Source organism: Fusarium solani, assembly GCF_023522795.1.
Source record: "Fusarium solani strain SB1 chromosome Unknown bctg00000012, whole genome shotgun sequence".
NCBI lineage: Eukaryota > Fungi > Ascomycota > Sordariomycetes > Hypocreales > Nectriaceae > Fusarium > Fusarium solani.
Window position 1 is genome coordinate 829,979 of NW_027072146.1, and position 17,676 is coordinate 847,654.

Below are 17,676 nucleotides of genomic sequence, written 5' to 3' on the forward strand. Positions count from 1 at the left end.
AAATTTAATTATTATTTATAATTAATTTTAGCTTATAGTAAATATAATCGCGAAGTATAGTATTTAATTAAATAATATTTATAACTTTAATAAAATTAGCTTTCTTATAGGTATAATTATAAGTAAAATAGTTATTATAGGCTTAGAAAGGTATTTAAAGCTAAAATTAATATAGCTTAAAAACTAAAAATAAATTATAATTATTTAAGTAATTAATATAAAAGGCTAAGTAATTTAGCTATTTATTATTAATATAAGTTAATATTACCTTATTAATTAATATTAAAAAAATAACCTCTTAAGTAATTAGGCTATTATAATAACTTAAAATAGCTAAACTAATAATAAAATTAGTCTTTAATAGCTTAAGTATTTTAATTAATATATAATTAATTAATTAATTAATTTTTATTATTTCTTAATCCTTAATAGCTATAAAAGTTATTAATTAATTAATTTTAAGAAATATTATAAAGAAAATAAAATTATCTAGTTTTATATATTATTTTATTTTTCTTATTTATTTTAGCCCCTTAATATTAAATATTTTATATTTCTAAAAAAGGCTTATAATTAAAAAATAAAATACCTAATTAAAAACTTTATAACCTATATTTTAAAGACTAAGTTCTTTTTAGCCTTTTATATAATATATAAAGCTATTATAATAAAAAGAAATATTAAGGGGGCTTTTAAAAGAACTAGCCTTATTTCCCTTAACTTAGAAGCTATAGTCTTAAAGCTTAATATATAGCTATAGACTTTAATGCTTATTAAGAAAGGGGTTAAATTATTTACCCCTTAGGTCTTAAGGACCCCAAAGATTATACTTAAGGCTAGATCTTAGTTTAAATACCTTAAAAGATAAATTAGAAGGTATTATAATAGTTCCCTAGAGTTAATTATAGAGGCTATAAAGTCTCTTATAAAGGCTATAAAGGGAAATATATATAAGATTATATTATTAAGGGCTAAAGTTAAAGACCTTTAAGAGGTAAATAAGATATTAAGCTAGCGCTAAAGGGCAAAAAGGATAAAATTATAGAAAAGAGAAGTAATAATAATAGAGGAAGAAAGGTAAGTAATTAATTAAATAGATATAAATGCGTAGGTAGTAGCGGAATCGTCAAAGAGTAATAATTAAAGAAGGTTAGCGCGACTAAGTATTTGGCGCTATGGTATCTGCGGTAAGCCCGGGCATAATATAAGGACCTATTAGGTAATAATTAAGATATCTAGAGAAGAGTATAATAAGTAATTTTAATTAATTAAATAGTTAGTAGTATTTTTATTATAATTTTTATCTTAAGGGCTAGGATTTTTAATTATCTCACTTATCTAATTATCTCACTTATTAAGTATATTAGTAATAAAGTGACTTTTATTAATTAGAGGTATCTTTTTTCCCCAATCAAAGGCCCTTTTCTTAACTCAACCGCCCCCCTGTGCTTGGTCTTCCGAGCACAACGGAGTTGCGGAAGACCGGGCCGGACTCTAGGCCCCCTCAAATACTGTACTACCTCATCCTCTCACGTTGTCCGGCTGGCTGGCTACCACTGACTCTGGTCGGAATGTGCAAAGCCGAACAGACTTGCTGGTTGGGGATTTCAACCCCAGCCTCGCATGAAGTTGGGTAACAACCCGTGAGTCAACAGCCTCCCAGCAGTCTGAGTTCGGGACCATCGCTGGGAGGGGACTACACCACAAGCTTCCACCCCCGCCCCTGAAGAACGATGAACTCTGGAGCTGAACTTGGGGTATTCCGGGGTCCGTCGAATCGTACCATCCATCTATCATAGCTAGTTCATCTCGGATGTCTTTTATCAGGGCCATTCGGTTCAACGCCGTGGTCGGCCTTCGGCACAAAAGGATATGTTGCGAGCTTCTCAACCTCGTGCCTCTCAATCACAGCGTTGAGTTTGTCCTGTTCCTCATCGAGCATTCAATTCATCTGCATTGTTGAGCCACTCAGATAGTAGGCGGACATCCTCACAGTGATGCCTTGCACTCCTCCGATACGGCACTCCTCCTCTCCCTCGTCCTCTTCTTCCTCAACCTCCTCTTACTCTTATTCTACTCCTCCTCCATCACCTTATTCCTCCTTTTCCTCTTCAGCCGTCTCTGTCGACGCCAATCGAACCCCTGAGCGACCGTTACCCATTCCGTCAGCCCCACACCATGCTCTGCACACACTTACACTCCTCTGTGCCGAAGCAGTGGGTGCAAGGACCCTGCAGGACACGCACACGGAGAAAAGCCATGTGGCCGCCGGGGCGCCGATCACGCCCCTGCCAAGGCAGCCAGTCAAGCACCAGTACCAGGGTATCACGACAATCACCCCCTCTTCCATCAACCAAGAAGATCGACATTTCCTGGGCAGGAAGGATAAGACATCAACAGAGTTGCGGCAACTCGTCAATTGGCTTTTGCGTTCCAACTGCTCGCAAGCAGGTGTTGGCTTCGACGTGAAAGATCAGAAAACCTCAAGTGACGATGGCCGGTCGAGCTTCCTTCAGCACGGGGGTCTTGGGCCGCAGGCTCAGGGCGAGCCAAGGTGGCTGCGGAGGAGGACTGTTGCCGGCTCACTTCATAGGGGAACATCAGTCCTTCACTTCCAACAGCCAGGACAAGGTCGATCAATGGAGAGGAGCTAGGGAGCGTAGGAAGTCCACGGATCCAGTCCGCCCCGCCATTCATCCATGTGTCCATCGGCGGAGTGCAAGCGCCCCACCTTCCCCAAGGCGGTTCATTTCGGTCCAGCATTGGAGGACGTACGCTACTTCAACCAAGCCGAGCGTCCTATAGCGGTGAGTGCAGGTTCCTCGCCTATCATGGACCGCTCATCTTGCTACTTCTCGTTGCCCCCACAGGAGCTGGGTCCGTACGAGTGGGAGCTCTCCACACCCAACTTTCCTCGCTCTCGCGTGTCTCAAGAGACCGCACCTGTCAGACTGGATCGTGTCTACCTTTCCAATGACAGCATGAATCTCTTGGGCACTGTCGTGGTGGCCAATCTTGCCTACCACAAGTCTGTTGTGTGTCGATTCACCATGGACTTCTGGAATACCATCTCTGAAGTTACGGCGCAGCATTGCCGCGAGATTGAAGGTTATGACGTATTCACGTTTACAGTCGGGCTGGCGGAACTGGTAGATCTTGAGATGAAGCTCATGTTCCTTTGCGTTCGATATAATGTAAACGGTCAGGAGTTCTGGGATAACAATTCTAGTCTGAACTTTCAGCTGGACTTTAGAAAAAGGTACTTGCGTTAGAGGCAAACTGAATATAGCAGGGTCTGCGTAGGCTATCCATCACTGTGTCAAGTCCTCGTATTAGCTGCATGTTACTTTCCCGAGTTCTAGAGCTCCCATTGTGTCGGATGACCTTCTCGGCACTTGATTACCTGCTTGATGACTTGACTTTCCAAACAAAAGACATATTTCCTCACGGCTTCACTTCCCTCCAGGGAAAACCAAAGAGAGCCCCAGGTATGGCATCAAAAGTACGATTTGAAACGCAGCAAACTAAAGCCGCAAATTACGCCAATCTTATACAAACCTCAAAATAGTCCTCAGATAATATCCACTATCCATCAAATGTCTCCGGTTTCCGTGCCCAGAGAATCTTGCGCCGGTAGTATCCATGTATATCCTTGGATCGGAACTCTCGCCGAAGTTGAGCAATGTAGACAGTGACCTCTTCTTTGGACCAACCAGCCAGGGCCGCCACATACATCATTGTTCCCTCTGTATCTTGCTCAACAGCGAGCTGCTGGAACCTCGCAATCTCCTTTTGCTTTGGGTCATGTGGCCAGGATCCGATGGGAGTCTATGCAGAGTTAGAAGTTTGAAGTGGTCTACTTCATTGGTTGAACGAACCTTAAAGTTGGCTTCTTCGATCGCCTCGAACCCAGCCTCCTCCAACGCCTTGCGCTGAATACCATCTTCCAAGACTGTCATGGTACGGCCCATCCTCTTGCCCCCTTCAACAAAAATCTTGCCAAACTGGCCCATAGCGGTCTTTTCGTTCACAGTGCCGTCGTCGCTCTCAAAGCGGATAGAAGGTTCTTGGGTCTCGATGTATCCGCCAGGCTTCAGAGTCTTGTAAGCCTGCTTGAAGAGAGCGACCCAGTCCATGATGCTTCCGAAAAGCCATCGGATATGCACAAAATCGTAGGAGTTCTCTTCAAAGGTCCATTCTTGCGTACAGTCATCCATTTGACTGGAAGATATGTCAGCTACTGTAAAAGGCGAGACAGATGCCCGGTCCAGACTCACAACTCAAGATTCGGTGGTACCCAGCTAGGTTGAATAGGCGAGATTTCGGTACCAACTACTTTTGCGTTGGGGTGCGCGTCGGCAAAGTCGCTGCGTGTGAACGGTCACTATTTGAACTTGAGGGGGAGACCTGCGAAGCTTACATTGCCCAGATGCCTTCACAGGCAGTTATATTAGCCTCAAGAGGCGAAGTCTTCAATTTTGTGAATATTAAAAAGACTCACCTGTGCCTGTTCCTATGTCGATGACTTTCTGATACACAATGAGACTGCGGATTTGGTGGGTCTGGGAGATGAACACACCTCAACGTTATCTTTCAAAGGGGCTAGATGAAGTTTGCCATCGTGAGAGAGTGTGAGAACGTGATGACTGTGAAGATTGTTAGTTTTATCATAAGTGCGGAAAAGCCACGCTCACATGATATCTAGTGCCTCATTCTGTCTCTCATCGTTTGATGCCCTGGACAGGCAAGGTTAGGTTCTGAGCTGTTACTGGGGACACGTCAACATTACCAATACTCGGCGTTCCCCCGATCGCTGTGGTAAGTCCGGCCGTGGATCGTCCGATACTGAAGGATAGATGAAGACAAAGAAGCCGTGCTGCTGGCATTATCCTCAATAGCCGAGTCCGCATCGTCATCTGGGTCCTGGGTCTGCCGGTCGTAGAATTAGCCTTCTCGCTGATCGTGTCTTTCTTCGCTGATCTGCGCATACCTGTGCTATCTGGGCCCAGTGCTGGGCAGGCAGAACACCAGGGAGAGGCTCATTCTGCGCCTGCGGGGTCGTGGTCTCGGGCTCTTTCGTGGCTTGCTGCTCAGACATCTTGGCAGACAGTTGACAATCGTAGAAAAAGAGTTAGGAAGAACAGACAGCTACTGTCATATCATTTATCTAACACGCTCGGTTGGACGCGGGGCTGCAGTATTCCCGGTCAAAGGCCCCCTTGTCCCTTGCCTCTTACTACGCGAGAATTACTCCACGTTATTGCATCTTGGCAGCCAGCCTCTGGACCTGGGTTGGTTGGTTGCATGTCACAAAACAATGCGCAAACATTACCCCGCCCGTGGGAAATGCCTCAATTGTGAGGCTGGGATGCGACGTGTGACAGTTGGGAATGCCCGGCGCAAGGGCCAAGAGGATGTTGGTTCCCTTTCCGTGTCTGGGCGAGAAGCTGTTGCTCGTTGGCTCCCATCAAGTTATCTCGGCGGTTATCCGAGTCTAGTGCAAAGCATCAATATCTGTTAGAGTCTCATATTATATCACGTCTATGACTCCCTTCAACGTTACTTCATAATGTGTGTGATACAAAGGTCCGCAACCCCCTATTGACGTGGCTTTCCCCATCTGGCCATGCTGACAGTCACTAAACCTCGGTTGCGTTGACGAGGTCGGCGATGTACCCTGACCAATTCCAGTGGGAGCTGAATCCCCGGTAAATGCAGTATCACACAAGTAGCTGCATAACGAAAACGGAACTGGTCTAGCCAAGGTAACGCCATTTAACGAGTGGCATCAAAGCCATGAGAGTTTACGTTTGCCGCGGGAGCCGCCGTCCCTATGTGGCTGAGACATGCGTATTCCAACCGGATGTGAGAACACCACCGAAATGGATGGTCTCAACTCACCTATTTCAAACCTATGTCAAAGTCACAATCGGGCGGTTAAGACGGAAGATGAAGACACCGAGCTTCATGGTCCACTTTCTGTTTCAAGAAACATGATAGTGACGCTCCATGGCAGTGAGAGGCTGTGTGCATGATGATGCATCGAAACTACAGGGTGGGTGATGCTGTACTCCCTTGAGGCCTCCACTGATGCTCAAGTATGTGATCACCTATCCAAACGACTTCGTTTGGTTGACGGGCCATCTGAACTCTCAATTTTGGGTCCTGAGCCCCCCAAGACCTCGAGAATCTCTCGGCAACTGGGTCTTCTCTGAGCCTGCTCTTCGACACGTGCATGAGGGTGTCGAATCATCTGGAGTATCGCCGTTCCAAGCTTTCCTATTGTTGTGTTAACATCGCTTCGTAAGCTGAGCCTATAACTTACCGGGGTAGTTTGAGGTGATCACCTGCGTCACCCGATCGTACTCGGCATGGAAACGCTCCCGATAACCCTCAAACTCATGTCCTTCGCGCCAAGGATTGACACTAAACTGCCATGGATGCTTCCCTAAAAGCATCCGCAAAGCTGCAACACCAATAGCCCAGACATCTGCTGTGTAATCGAATTGCCCCATCTCACGCTCTGGCGACAGCCACCCTACTGTCCCAGAGCATCCGGGGGTTGACAATGCGAAGCCTTGAGGTGCATGGATGGCATCCTCTATATCAAGCAGGACAATAGACGCCTTTTCCGAGTTCCAGTGATGAACCCCAATGTTTGGGGGCTTGATATCACCATGGATCCATTTGTTGGCGTGAAGAAAGCCGGCTGCCTCCAGCAAGGACACAATCATTGTCCGAGCCATACCTGGTCTGGGAAGTGAAAGTTAGTCACATAGTTGTGTTCACGAGGCAAACACTGACTGCACGGGTGCTTTCCACTGGGATAGTATACTGGGCGCAAAAGGCGTCAACGCAAACCACACATCAGCTGTCTGATTGTTCGCCCGGGGGTCATCAGTAATGACTTCTCGAAGTCGCACAATGAGCTCTTTCTTCGCCGCGTTAGCTATTCGCGTGAGGGCCTCTAGAGTATTCTGGCGCCTGTGGATAGCGGTCCTGGCTTTTGACACAGACATTCGCTTCAAGGCCACGACCTCTCCAGTCTTGTTGAGTGCAACGCTCACACGTCCTTCGCCTCCCAAGCCAACAGTTCCTGCGTTGGTAAGAGTCCACTGACCAACCTGAATGCTATTTCCGGCTGCTGGGGTAGGAGTTAGGCTTAGGTCAAGGGGGATGGAATGACCATAAATAGGCCTGATGTACCAGCCGAGATTATCGGTGTGCTCTTGGGTGCCACTGAAGCGTGTATATGCTACCTCATATCTCAACTGGCCGAGGCGGATGAATGAAGAGTGTTTGTTCAGGACACGAAATTCTCTCGGTTGCATCGCATCCCCGTCAACTTCTACCAAGCCCCGGTCTGACAACTTCTTTAAAAGGATCCTGCCAGTCTCATGGATTTGAAAGATGGCGTGATGTTGTCTGATTCCATACAAAGCTGAGTTCTGCAAGCATAATACAAACTCATTATGCCACTTCCGTGCTCCTCGTCTTCCAGCCGTCCACCCACGAATAGAGCTCGCAGGTGAACGGTTGAGATCAATGTAGTAACAGCCTGTCCGAATGTATGTGCCAGGATCCGTGCTGGGAGACATTGCAGGGTCATCCTCTGCGGCAACAGCAGCACCGGAGCTTTGGTTCGGCGAATGATGGTTGAAAGACGAGCTTGGGGATGATGATGAGAGCTGACCAGTATTCATCTGCTCTATGAGCTTTCCAACCCCTGGATCTCGGACATGCCTGGGTGGTGACCACATGTAGCCGATCGCATGAGTTCTTGATGCGGTCTCGGAGCTCACACCGTTGTCATCTTGGCCCTCTTGAGACTTTTCAAGGAGCCAGTCCATGACCTCAGAGAAAGCAAGTCTGGCCTCGGCATTACGAGGAGTGATTGTTATCGTGGCATGGGAGGCTGGAGAAAGAGGCCCCGTTGGATCTTCGTTTGTGACCTCGCTACTAGCAGGGCTCGAGGCCATTGTATGAGCCAAAACGTGTGCTACACGGTTCCTCTGGTAGCTCGACAAGCCGTCGAATGATGGGTAGGGGCATGAGACGCTATCGTCGGGTGGGGCAGGCTGAAGGACACGCGGGAGGCCGGACATATTTGTTCCGGTGACGGGCCAAAATTGTTCCATGCCGGTATCACAGCACCCTCATGGTCGGCCTCCTGGTTGCTCACGGTCGGCCTCTGGACGGTCGGCCTCCCACATCAATCAGTCAATAAGCCGGCGCATCAACCTCCTAGTCGCTCAATATCGATGGGATACAGTTGGCAAAATGCTTGCGATATAGCTTTCGTTTGAAACTTTCGCCAAAATATTTGTCCAAGGCGACATGCCGATATCTGAATCATGCAACTCTCCAACACCTGAACCGCGCGCTCCACGCCATCCAGCACCATGGCGACTGGTCGAAGCAATTCTTTACGAGCACCGGGCCTGTGATGTATGACTGTTCCCCCCTACGATGGTCTCGCGTCTAACTTTTCCCTAGTTTCTTCTAGATCCCGTTGAGACTGCCGGCTCGCACCTCGTTAATGCCCCGTCGACGCCAACATCGAATCAATCACACGACCCTGAGTTTGCCGAAAAGCTACACAGAGGCCTAGAGCTGGCGATTTTGCAGCAAAATGTCCGCCGCAACATCTATGGAACAGCTACCGCCGATGACATCCGACCGGGACACACCCCACCGGGCCTGAGAGATGAGATGCGCCGGACTGCCCTCGATGGCCTCTACGATTCCGACAGCAGCACCTCGTCCGAGCGATCATTAACGACGGCATCGGCCAATACTCCGCAGAGCTGCGACATGGTGTCACACGCTGCGTTGAAACAGACTGTCGCTCCGAGGCTCGGGATACGGACGGGCCCATTTGTTGGAAAGCCACTCGGCGTCACCCCGTCCTCTCCGCCCTTGTCGAATCTTGATACCAAGCCGCCGCCAGCGGCGAGTGTTTCGATAAGTAAGAAGAGGAAACACGCTGAAACAGACACCCAATCTCCAACACCAGCAAGAGACGCGACCAACGAAAAGCGACGCCGACGGCTCGATCATACAACGCTGGACATACAATGAGTTTCACTATCAGAGAGGCAGGTGCTATTGTCGGTTCACTTCTTCACCGGTAGAGGCAGGGGGTGCTGGGCACAATATCAAAGAATACAGGACTAGCAAAGAGCACACTAGTTAGTTGTGTTCTTGACTAATCCCCGCGTTCTTTGATGCTGTGGCTAGCGCTCACTGTTTCTATGAAGGGAAGTGCGGCCATCAATGACAGTCCCGATAACCCTCTGGCATGAGCCCCAAAACCACATCCGATGTGATGCGGCGTGATGCGGTATTCAGTTTCATCATTGTCTACAATGATGTCTCAAGGAGGAGCCATCAGCCACAAATGACTGCTTTTGGAGACGTCATTGCGGACAATAATGAAACCCAATACCGCATAACTCCGCATGACGTCGGGTTCGAAAAGATGTTGCTTCACGAGTCGTTCAGACGTTGCTATTGTCGGGTAACGGTGGACAAGTCTTGTTGGCAAGGTCGTGTGGACAAACTCCCTTCAGCCAAGGGCGTGCAGTTCCTTGAGCCACGACATGTGAACAACAGTCTTGCAATTGTTGGCTACATGCAATATTTATATTAATACACTAATCAAATCATCAAATGGCTACCGTCTTCTATTTATCATTCCAGCAGTGACTCTTCGCGAAGCATCTTTAGTGTGTGCCCTTCTATCAGCAACCCCCTGTCTAGGAGCCCCGTGACCTCTAACGTGATGTTGGCAAGCAGTCGTGCTTGCACGACCAACGGAACATGCCCATTATAGAAACCTAGGAGCGCGCAAAGTTTGTGCTTCTTTCTTGTCGTTTAACCTCTCAGTTGATCGGCGTGAATATAATAGGTAGCTCCGGCACGTTCAGGGTGAAGGTATCCCTGGCTCCCTTGTCAAAGGCCTCTCCATCATCCCCAGGGGGGAAAGGCCAAGCTGTACTCGAGAGCAATACGGCTAAGAACCATACGGAGTTCCATGAAAGCAAGGTTCTTTCCAGGACAGCTGTACTGACCCCTTGAGAATGGAATCCACGCCACCTTCTCCGGGTTCACGTTCTCCCAGCGTTCGGGTCTGAACTCGAGGGCATTCTCCCAGTATCGCTCGTCTCGCTGGATGGTGTAAGTGGGAACAGAGACGATTGTGTCACCAGGGATGAAGACGTCGTCGATCTGGAGACCTTGCGGGGGTGTCAAGCGAGAAAGTCCTCCAGGGGCTGACGGTTTCAACCGCAGTGTTTCATGGATGACGTGTTCGAGATATGGTATCGACTTGGTTTTTCCGTATGTCCAGTCTTTGACTCCCTCGGGAAACTGAGCTTGGACAGCTTCTTGTAGCTTTCGATAACACGTTGGGTATTTGGTCAAGAAGAATAGCCTAGGCATGATTAGCACAGTTCATCAAGAGGTTAGGTGAAACTGGACGCCCACGCATTCGTCAAGGCTACTGCCGTTGTGTCACTACAATGATTAGCAATTGCCATGGATAGCGGGCTGTTGCTTAATGGCTTACCTGCCAGCAACAATCATGAGACGAGAGTCTTCCTGAAAAGCTCCCTCTCCAGGAGGGGCAGAGCGGTCATTCTCGTCTTCAGCCCTGAGGAGCCAAGAGATAACATCTCTCGGGTCCCGATCCTTGAGGGTTTCTTTGTTCTTGTTCTCGATCTTGGATGAGGTCAGCTAAAGGTCCAGGAGATTGAACGGTGACATAACTCACAGCACGTTTCGCTTGAAGCTCTCGTGCGCACCAGTCTGCGAATCTTGCGTAGCTCCCAGTGGCCCCTGGGATTTTGCCGAGCATAGACATAAGCCAAGGCACTGTCGAAAGTACACCAACAGCAGCCATGTTCTCATGTAAGGCTTGTATGGCTGGGTGCTTGTGGCCCGAGTCCAGCATGTTGAAGTCCTTGGAGAAACCTGATTGAGTGAGTGTTTCATATCATGTCAGAAGATGCACGTTGAGATTCACTTACCAACCTGTCCCATGACGTCGAATCCAAAGAAGGCTGCGTATAGAGTCATATCCATCGGTGTGCCTTGTTTCTCTGCAATTCGAGACATCAAAATTTCTACTTTCGATGCGATCTTCTCTTCATATATGGCAAGGGCTAGATTACTTCTTGTCAGTACAGACTCTTGTTTAGGTTTTCAATCTCGTACCTCTAAAGCCTAGGCCTCTCATCCATGCCTTCTTCCGGAGTTTATGGGCGGTCAAGTCACGAGTGGTATGAAGCGAGATCTTTCTCACATCTTCTGACACTTGACTATACCATGTTGATCTTACGCATTGGTTTGGGGGCTCGTAGATGATTGAGATGGCACTTTCACGAGTGATGGAGATCTCACGAGGTCCTGTACCGTTCAAAGTCAGCTGCTATTCGTACTGCAGACTTATGATTCAGAAGCATACCAACTCGAACAAAGTCCCCGTAGATCTCATGCAGTTTCTGGACTTCCTCGTTGGCTTTCAATGCTTTCGCGGCATTTTTCATAGCATAGAAGCGTGAAAGCTTGGCCGGGAATGGTCCTGGAAAACGGTGAAGCCGGTGAAAGAAAGCTCGATAGATGAGAATACTACTCTCAAGACCAAGATTGAAGGCATTCGAGACAAGTGCTGTTCTCAAAATTGCCCCGATAATGGTGAACTTGCATACTTGGATGTAAGTAAGCAGGAGGGTGGTAATCACGCCCAAATAGGCAAAAACAATGGCCCAGGCTTGGCTGTCGATCTCGAAGGGCCTGATTGCTAGGTGTGCGACGATCCCCAGCAGAAATGAAACCTCGGCCGTGATCAGCGGGGCTGAGTCGAGGGCTGAGTAGAGTACCACTCCCAGGGTCGCCATCTCGAAACAATTTCCAAAAGAGAAAGAAGAAGAACGAGCTCGAGCTGCATCTTTGGAACTCGAGCTGAAAAATATGGCCTTTTATGTATGCTGAATTGTTCAATAAAAATGAAACATATTCTGTAGAGCTGACATCAGCGGCTGAAGATGCAGGACAACTGGCGACAAATCAACTATCACGGATTGCATTTCTCTTTGCCTCGAATTGGCGGCATTGTGCGCTGCAAGGACGGCCTCACATGGCTAGCAACCAACACATGCTAAACATCTCCAAGGTGGTGCCTTGATGGCGTGTGGGGCGTCTTGCTTAGCTTCTGGTGGCAATGGGCTATTCATGCCAGTCAGCGGCATGAACATGGCTGTGTTTTTGTGCTGCCAATGGACGTGTTACGTCGAGATGTGCGCTTGTCGAATCAACTTCAAGAACACAGCACTCTTCCAGAGACGTCGAGTGCACCCCTCACAACCGGACTATGTTGAGATCGCTGAAGCCCATGCCATGCGCAGCGATGATTTCTGTAGTCCAGCCATTTGTGGCATCTCGGTTCTTGGTTATGTCAGGAGGGAGCTTGCTCGTATCACAACTTTGCAGTGAGAGCTTCGGGAGGGCAAGATTCCAATACGGACTTAGGCAAATCAATAACAGAGGAATCCACTGTCAAAAATAACCCGTCGTATAGCGAACGCTTCTTAACAAAGCTCTAGTTCAGATGCCACTGCAAGACAACATATACGCCAAGCAGGGACAAGAAGCTTATCACAAACGCGTATATTTAAACTTTAATTCTCAGACAGGGCTCCGTTCGGCCTGCCACGCTTCATCGGACGATCTTGGCTCCTTCGTGTGCGAGTCTTACGCCAAGATCTGTCGCTCCCCGCGGGCGCCGTGGGTACCCTCAGTCCATTGGCCGCTAAACGCCAAGATCACGCCCAGGAAGAAGGATTGGGATGCATTCGTCATGCCTCGTTCACGTTTAATGACGAGTGTTTTTCGGTTTCACCGTCGGATGCCTCAATCTCGAAGTATTCTGGAAACAAATTACGCCCCGTGAGGCAAAGCAATGAGGCGGTGTGTTTGCGAAATTTGCATAAAAGAGTGTTGAGATCTTGTCTGGAGTGAGACTGACATGAACAACTTCAAACTTCATCCATATCGTCAATCCCAATTCCAATATGAGGTAAATATCTGAGCTCAATCATGTAACACCAGTGCCGTGCTAATAGCTTTCAGTACACCAAAACAAGACAAGACGGTGACGTCCAAGATCACCTCTAGATTAGTCCAAGAGGCTATTCGTGAGAGAGACAAGAACATCAGCCGCCCCGAGGGCCCCATCAAGAAGAAGGATGACCCAGTCGATGACCTCGTCAGATTGGCGGCTGCAAGCATCGGGTTCGTCTCCGAAACCATCCACTACCGACGACAGAAGAAGGAAGCGAAAAAGAAACAGAATGCGCCCGTGACCCAGCAGCCAGATGAAGTTCCCATCGCCGCGCAACTGAATGAGGCCATTTGGGAGCTGGACGTTGTCGGCCAAGAAGCGGCATGGGAGGAAAGTTCACAGTCTCCCAAGGAACTCGATGCGTCTGCAGAACTCAAGGAACCCCACGAGCCTGAAGAGTCCAAAGTGCGCAATAAACTACAGAAGCCAAAGCCGGAGGAACAAAAGGAACCAAAAGAGCCCAAAGACGTCGCCAAGGCTTTTCTTCAGAGACACCCCTTTGAGTGCCAAACAGAAACCAACACAAAACTCGCGTTGCCCGTCATCCTACTTCAGCGACGCCCGAAGGATAGAGGTCGCGGGTTTGTGCGAGCGTATGCCCCAGTACTGGCAGACGTTGGTATCGACCAAGAAACATTTCTTGACCTGATCGATTCGTTCAACAAGTCCTTGGAGCCGAACCCATATCTCTATGCCATCAACTTGACTGGTCTTGCCAGCATGGCTGCTCCCGAGCCCTTTTCGATGCTCATTGGTGCCAGTATCGACGTGTTGAGTTTCATGACGGTCGAGGCACACAGTCGATTCAAGTCAAACAAATTCTTGGACCATGTCAACGCAGAGTTCTTTGCTCCGCGTGGTCTTGTGTGTCTCGTCGTGACCTGGAGCCCCAACACCAACGACGAACTTGTATCTGCGGTCGCCTTGGATGGCCGGCCGGTTGAGTCGCCACCTTTAACTCAACAGATGAAGGACATAGTGATGCAGAAAGCCTCGGGCAAGGAAAGCTTGGAGAAGTTCAAGTACCAGTTTCAAGACAACATGAAGCCATCCAAAGGCACTGTTTGTTGGCCTGAACCAGCACCACTCACCTTTCCGTCACTGGACGAGATTTCCAAAGGCAAAGAAAGCGAGGCGAAGAAGAAAAAGAAACTTGACAATGCAGAGAAGTGGCTCGATGAGTACATGGATAGGCGTGGGCAGGCCAAGTGGATCAGGAAGAATCCAGATCACTCAGTGGCCAACATGCTACCCAAACCCGAGTTTCGGTCGCGGTATGCCGATCCGAATCATCCAGCTTCTAGTGGTGATATCGTGGCCTTGCTCACTGGTGGCCGTTGGAAGCATGGGCGTGCGAAACCTGCCGAGGCGGAGAGCAGTGCTAGCAAGGCAGACTCTGATCGAGATTCAGATAGCGAAAAGGAACAGAAGAAGCAAGAGAAGAAGAAAGAGAAGAAGAAACAGACTGATGATTCGAGTGATGATGAGGAAAAAGATCAGGGTGCATCAAAAGACGAGGACAAGAAGAATTCTTCCGGTGGATGGGGACAGCTGTTTCAGAGCGTAAGAAGCCGCATCCAAACTCTTGGGGAATATGCTAATAAGACCCATAGAATGTATTATACCTTGTCATCACGAATCTTCCTCGCAAGGAAGAGCCAGCGGAAGTTGACAGTTCCGTGGTCGCGGAACTTCCATCTTGAGAGAGAAAAGCGAGGGGCGTGGTGGGACTGGGAGCCATTATGCCCTCAGCCATTGCCGCCAAGGAGGTCGTGGACTACGGGGTTTCTTTCATTATGACAATAGCAACTATACCATTGGAGCAAATGCATATCCCGAATTTCTGTTTGTAGCCTTTAAATCCGTTCAATACATCCGCATCCTCTCCAGCTCAGTTCAGCCCACGCAACACTTGCCCCTTCGGTCACAAACGAAGCCAGGTGACCAAAACAATGGTGACGTATCATTATATAGACGTGCCTCGGCACACTTCTCTTCTCGTCGACCTAAACAAGGGAGGCTGCAGCCAGACGCCGAGGTCATGGATGATCTTACCCCACACTTTGGCTTTTTCCGAGATTTCGATGCGGCGCCAGCCGATGAAGAGTTGGTATAAAGCCTAGAGCAGTCTCTAGACGTTGGTGGGTGTATTTTGTCTCTCTTTTCATCTTAAAACCTCTTTTAAAACATCTTCCGAGAAGCCGTGTCTCAAACTCTGCGGTTGCCTGTGTTGGCTTAGCTCCTCAACAAAAACCCACTGAAGCCCTACAAGTTACAACTTCCTCCTCACAAACACCATGACGCTGAGATCACGCTGGGAGGAGCCAGTCCCCGATTGCTCTTTGCAGCAATGGATCTTTGGTTCGGCTTCCGGTCCTATGGAAGATTCTGAAAAGCCTATTCTCATCGATGCCGATCGACCAGAGACTCACCACCTCAACAAGACCCAGTTTCGTCTCCTCGCAAAGCAGATTGCGCTAGGTCTTATCGATGCAGGCATACGTGAGGGTGACAGAGTACTCGTGTTCTCTTCCAACAATATATACTTCCCAAGCGTGTTTCTTGGAATCTTGATGAGCGGGGGGATATTCACCGGCGCAAACCCTGGCTTCACCTCGCGAGAGCTCGCTTACCAGCTCAAAGACTCGGGCAGTACCTTTCTGTTCACAGTATCGACTTCAATTGAGACTGCACTCGAAGCTGCCAATGTCGCTGGCCTTCCGTCGGACAAAATCTTTGCCTTGGATCCTTCGGTACTGCCGCCATTTGATCAATCAGCTCCCACCCAGGCCACGCAAGTCAGCGGTGTCCGTTCGTGGACCGACCTTCTACTAGGCAACCAAGAACGAGCAAAGACCTGGGAATGGAGCGAGCCAAGCAACCCGGAGGCAACCGTCTGTTGCCTCAACTACAGCAGTGGCACAACAGGAGTCCCCAAAGGTGTCGAGATCACCCACAGGGCCTACGTCGCCAACGGCACTGGCGTCATTGAGCTCGCAAACAAGGACCCCGAAGAAGCCGAGTTCCGAAAGAGATCCCGGTTGCTCGCTTTTCTTCCCATATATCATGCCTATGGGCAGACATACTTTGTCTCCATCTATCCCCGCATCGGCGTGCCCGTCTACGTTATGCCAGCTTTCAACTTTGAGAAGATGCTGCAGCACGTGCAACAGTTTCGCATCTCGACCCTCATGTGTGTTCCGCCTATCCTTGTCTATCTCTCAAAACACCCGATTGTCAAGAAGTACGACCTCAGCAGCGTCGAACGTGTCAATTCTGGCGCTGCACCACTCAGTCGCGAGGTGGCTCAGGGCGTTGAAGCCTTGTGGCCGGATGCGAGTGTTATCGTGAGGCAGGGATGGGGCATGACGGAAGTTACATGCACTTGCATGACATGGGATCCTCGTGTGGAGAGCAAGGTCGCGGCAGTGGGTGAGCTTTCGCCCAACTGTTCAGCGAGGATCATGAAGTCGGATGGAAAGACCGTGGTGGAACAGGCAAATGAACGCGGTGAACTCTGGGTTACAGGCCCAACTTTGATGAAGGGGTACTGGAAGAACCCTACTGCGACAGCTGATACGATTGCTGTTGACCCAGATGGTACCAGGTGGCTCAAGACTGGCGACATTGCTTACGTCGAGTCCTTCGAGCCTGGAGCAATCTTTCACATTGTCGACAGAATCAAGGAACTCATCAAGGTCAAGGGGAACCAAGTCGCACCGGCCGAGTTGGAGGCTGTCCTCCTCGACCACCACGAGATAGCAGACGCTGCTGTCATTGGCGTCCCAGCTAATGGAGACGAAGTCCCACGAGCATACATCGTCAAGGTTCAGGGCTCGCAGATCACTGGAGAGGAAATAGTGAAATGGATGGAAGAGAGAGTCGCCAAGCACAAGCGTCTCAAGGGCGGAGTCAGGTTTGTCGAGGCGATTCCAAAGAACCCGGTAAGTAAACCCACGGCATGTCTGGATACGATGCTAATGTCTTGTAGTCTGGAAAGATTCTCAGAAGGGCTCTTCGGGATATGGCCAAGGCTGAATTCAGCATTGACCTTTCTCGCTCGAAGCTCTGAACGTGTGTTTCAGCATCGAAGCATGTGCATAGATAGAGAGTCAGCGCTAGAGCCTATTGCTCGACGGAATAACTAGAAGAAACCACGTATTAACATACAAACATAAACATATATCTCGGCGTTTTCCGTCGCCTAGGGTCATATCATGCGTCTTACTTTTCCTCAGACTCCCATCAGGCTTGGTTAGAGTGATGAGCGACATCTGATACTCTCCCGTAGACATGGCACGAACAATCACTCTTGGGCAAATTTGAAGGGTAAATATGATTTCTTAGCTATGTAAGGTCGGTTTAAGAGAGTTCTCGCCATCCACATCACCATTATAAAAGCCACGGTGTGAGATTCACACATAAATTGATAGATAATAATTTGCAGCTAGAAAGTAAAGAAGAATAACACATTACACATCAACCAAGATCAAAACACTTCGTCCATCCCCTTCGTGCATATCAGTCAATAAGTTGATTGTTGCAAGTCCGCC

The 17,676-nt window shown here is 48.8% G+C and overlaps 8 protein-coding genes across 8 annotated transcripts; 5 read left to right on the forward strand and 3 right to left on the reverse strand.

Moving 5' to 3' along the window:
• Positions 1-1,997: 1,997 nt before the first annotated feature.
• MRS44_016273 (uncharacterized protein) lies at positions 1,998-2,654 on the forward strand (the record flags this gene model as incomplete). Its single annotated transcript, XM_065617961.1, has 1 exon — positions 1,998-2,654. One exon carries the CDS (start codon positions 1,998-2,000, stop codon positions 2,652-2,654), a length of 657 nt encoding a protein of 218 aa, XP_065474033.1.
• A 45-nt stretch (positions 2,655-2,699) lies between these two features.
• Positions 2,700-3,272, forward strand: MRS44_016274 (uncharacterized protein; the record flags this gene model as incomplete). Its single annotated transcript, XM_046270189.2, has 1 exon — positions 2,700-3,272. The coding sequence occupies one exon, from the start codon at positions 2,700-2,702 to the stop codon at positions 3,270-3,272; it is 573 nt and encodes a 190-aa protein (XP_046125072.2).
• A 313-nt stretch (positions 3,273-3,585) lies between these two features.
• MRS44_016275 (uncharacterized protein) lies at positions 3,586-5,098 on the reverse strand (the record flags this gene model as incomplete). The annotated part of the gene is made up of 9 exons (XM_046277788.2): positions 3,586-3,828; positions 3,879-4,221; positions 4,278-4,367; positions 4,421-4,433; positions 4,502-4,529; positions 4,580-4,646; positions 4,695-4,736; positions 4,790-4,929; positions 4,991-5,098. 9 exons carry the CDS (start codon positions 5,096-5,098, stop codon positions 3,586-3,588), a joined length of 1,074 nt encoding a protein of 357 aa, XP_046125071.1.
• Positions 5,099-6,106: 1,008 nt separating this feature from the next.
• MRS44_016276 (uncharacterized protein) lies at positions 6,107-8,105 on the reverse strand (the record flags this gene model as incomplete). The annotated part of the gene is made up of 3 exons (XM_065617962.1): positions 6,107-6,279; positions 6,326-6,753; positions 6,805-8,105. 3 exons carry the CDS (start codon positions 8,103-8,105, stop codon positions 6,107-6,109), a joined length of 1,902 nt encoding a protein of 633 aa, XP_065474034.1.
• Positions 8,106-8,337: 232 nt separating this feature from the next.
• MRS44_016277 (uncharacterized protein) lies at positions 8,338-9,081 on the forward strand (the record flags this gene model as incomplete). The annotated part of the gene is made up of 2 exons (XM_046281690.1): positions 8,338-8,448; positions 8,497-9,081. The coding sequence occupies 2 exons, from the start codon at positions 8,338-8,340 to the stop codon at positions 9,079-9,081; spliced, it is 696 nt and encodes a 231-aa protein (XP_046125069.1).
• Positions 9,082-9,969: 888 nt separating this feature from the next.
• On the reverse strand, positions 9,970-11,900 carry MRS44_016278 (uncharacterized protein; the record flags this gene model as incomplete). The annotated part of the gene is made up of 6 exons (XM_065617963.1): positions 9,970-10,435; positions 10,571-10,722; positions 10,775-10,974; positions 11,031-11,165; positions 11,218-11,409; positions 11,468-11,900. The coding sequence occupies 6 exons, from the start codon at positions 11,898-11,900 to the stop codon at positions 9,970-9,972; spliced, it is 1,578 nt and encodes a 525-aa protein (XP_065474035.1).
• Positions 11,901-13,073: 1,173 nt separating this feature from the next.
• MRS44_016279 (uncharacterized protein) lies at positions 13,074-14,826 on the forward strand (the record flags this gene model as incomplete). The annotated part of the gene is made up of 3 exons (XM_046273151.2): positions 13,074-13,078; positions 13,132-14,686; positions 14,737-14,826. The coding sequence occupies 3 exons, from the start codon at positions 13,074-13,076 to the stop codon at positions 14,824-14,826; spliced, it is 1,650 nt and encodes a 549-aa protein (XP_046125067.2).
• Positions 14,827-15,420: 594 nt separating this feature from the next.
• Positions 15,421-17,195, forward strand: MRS44_016280 (uncharacterized protein; the record flags this gene model as incomplete). Its single annotated transcript, XM_046273150.2, has 2 exons — positions 15,421-17,067; positions 17,115-17,195. 2 exons carry the CDS (start codon positions 15,421-15,423, stop codon positions 17,193-17,195), a joined length of 1,728 nt encoding a protein of 575 aa, XP_046125066.1.
• Between the last annotated feature and the right edge of the window lie 481 nt (positions 17,196-17,676).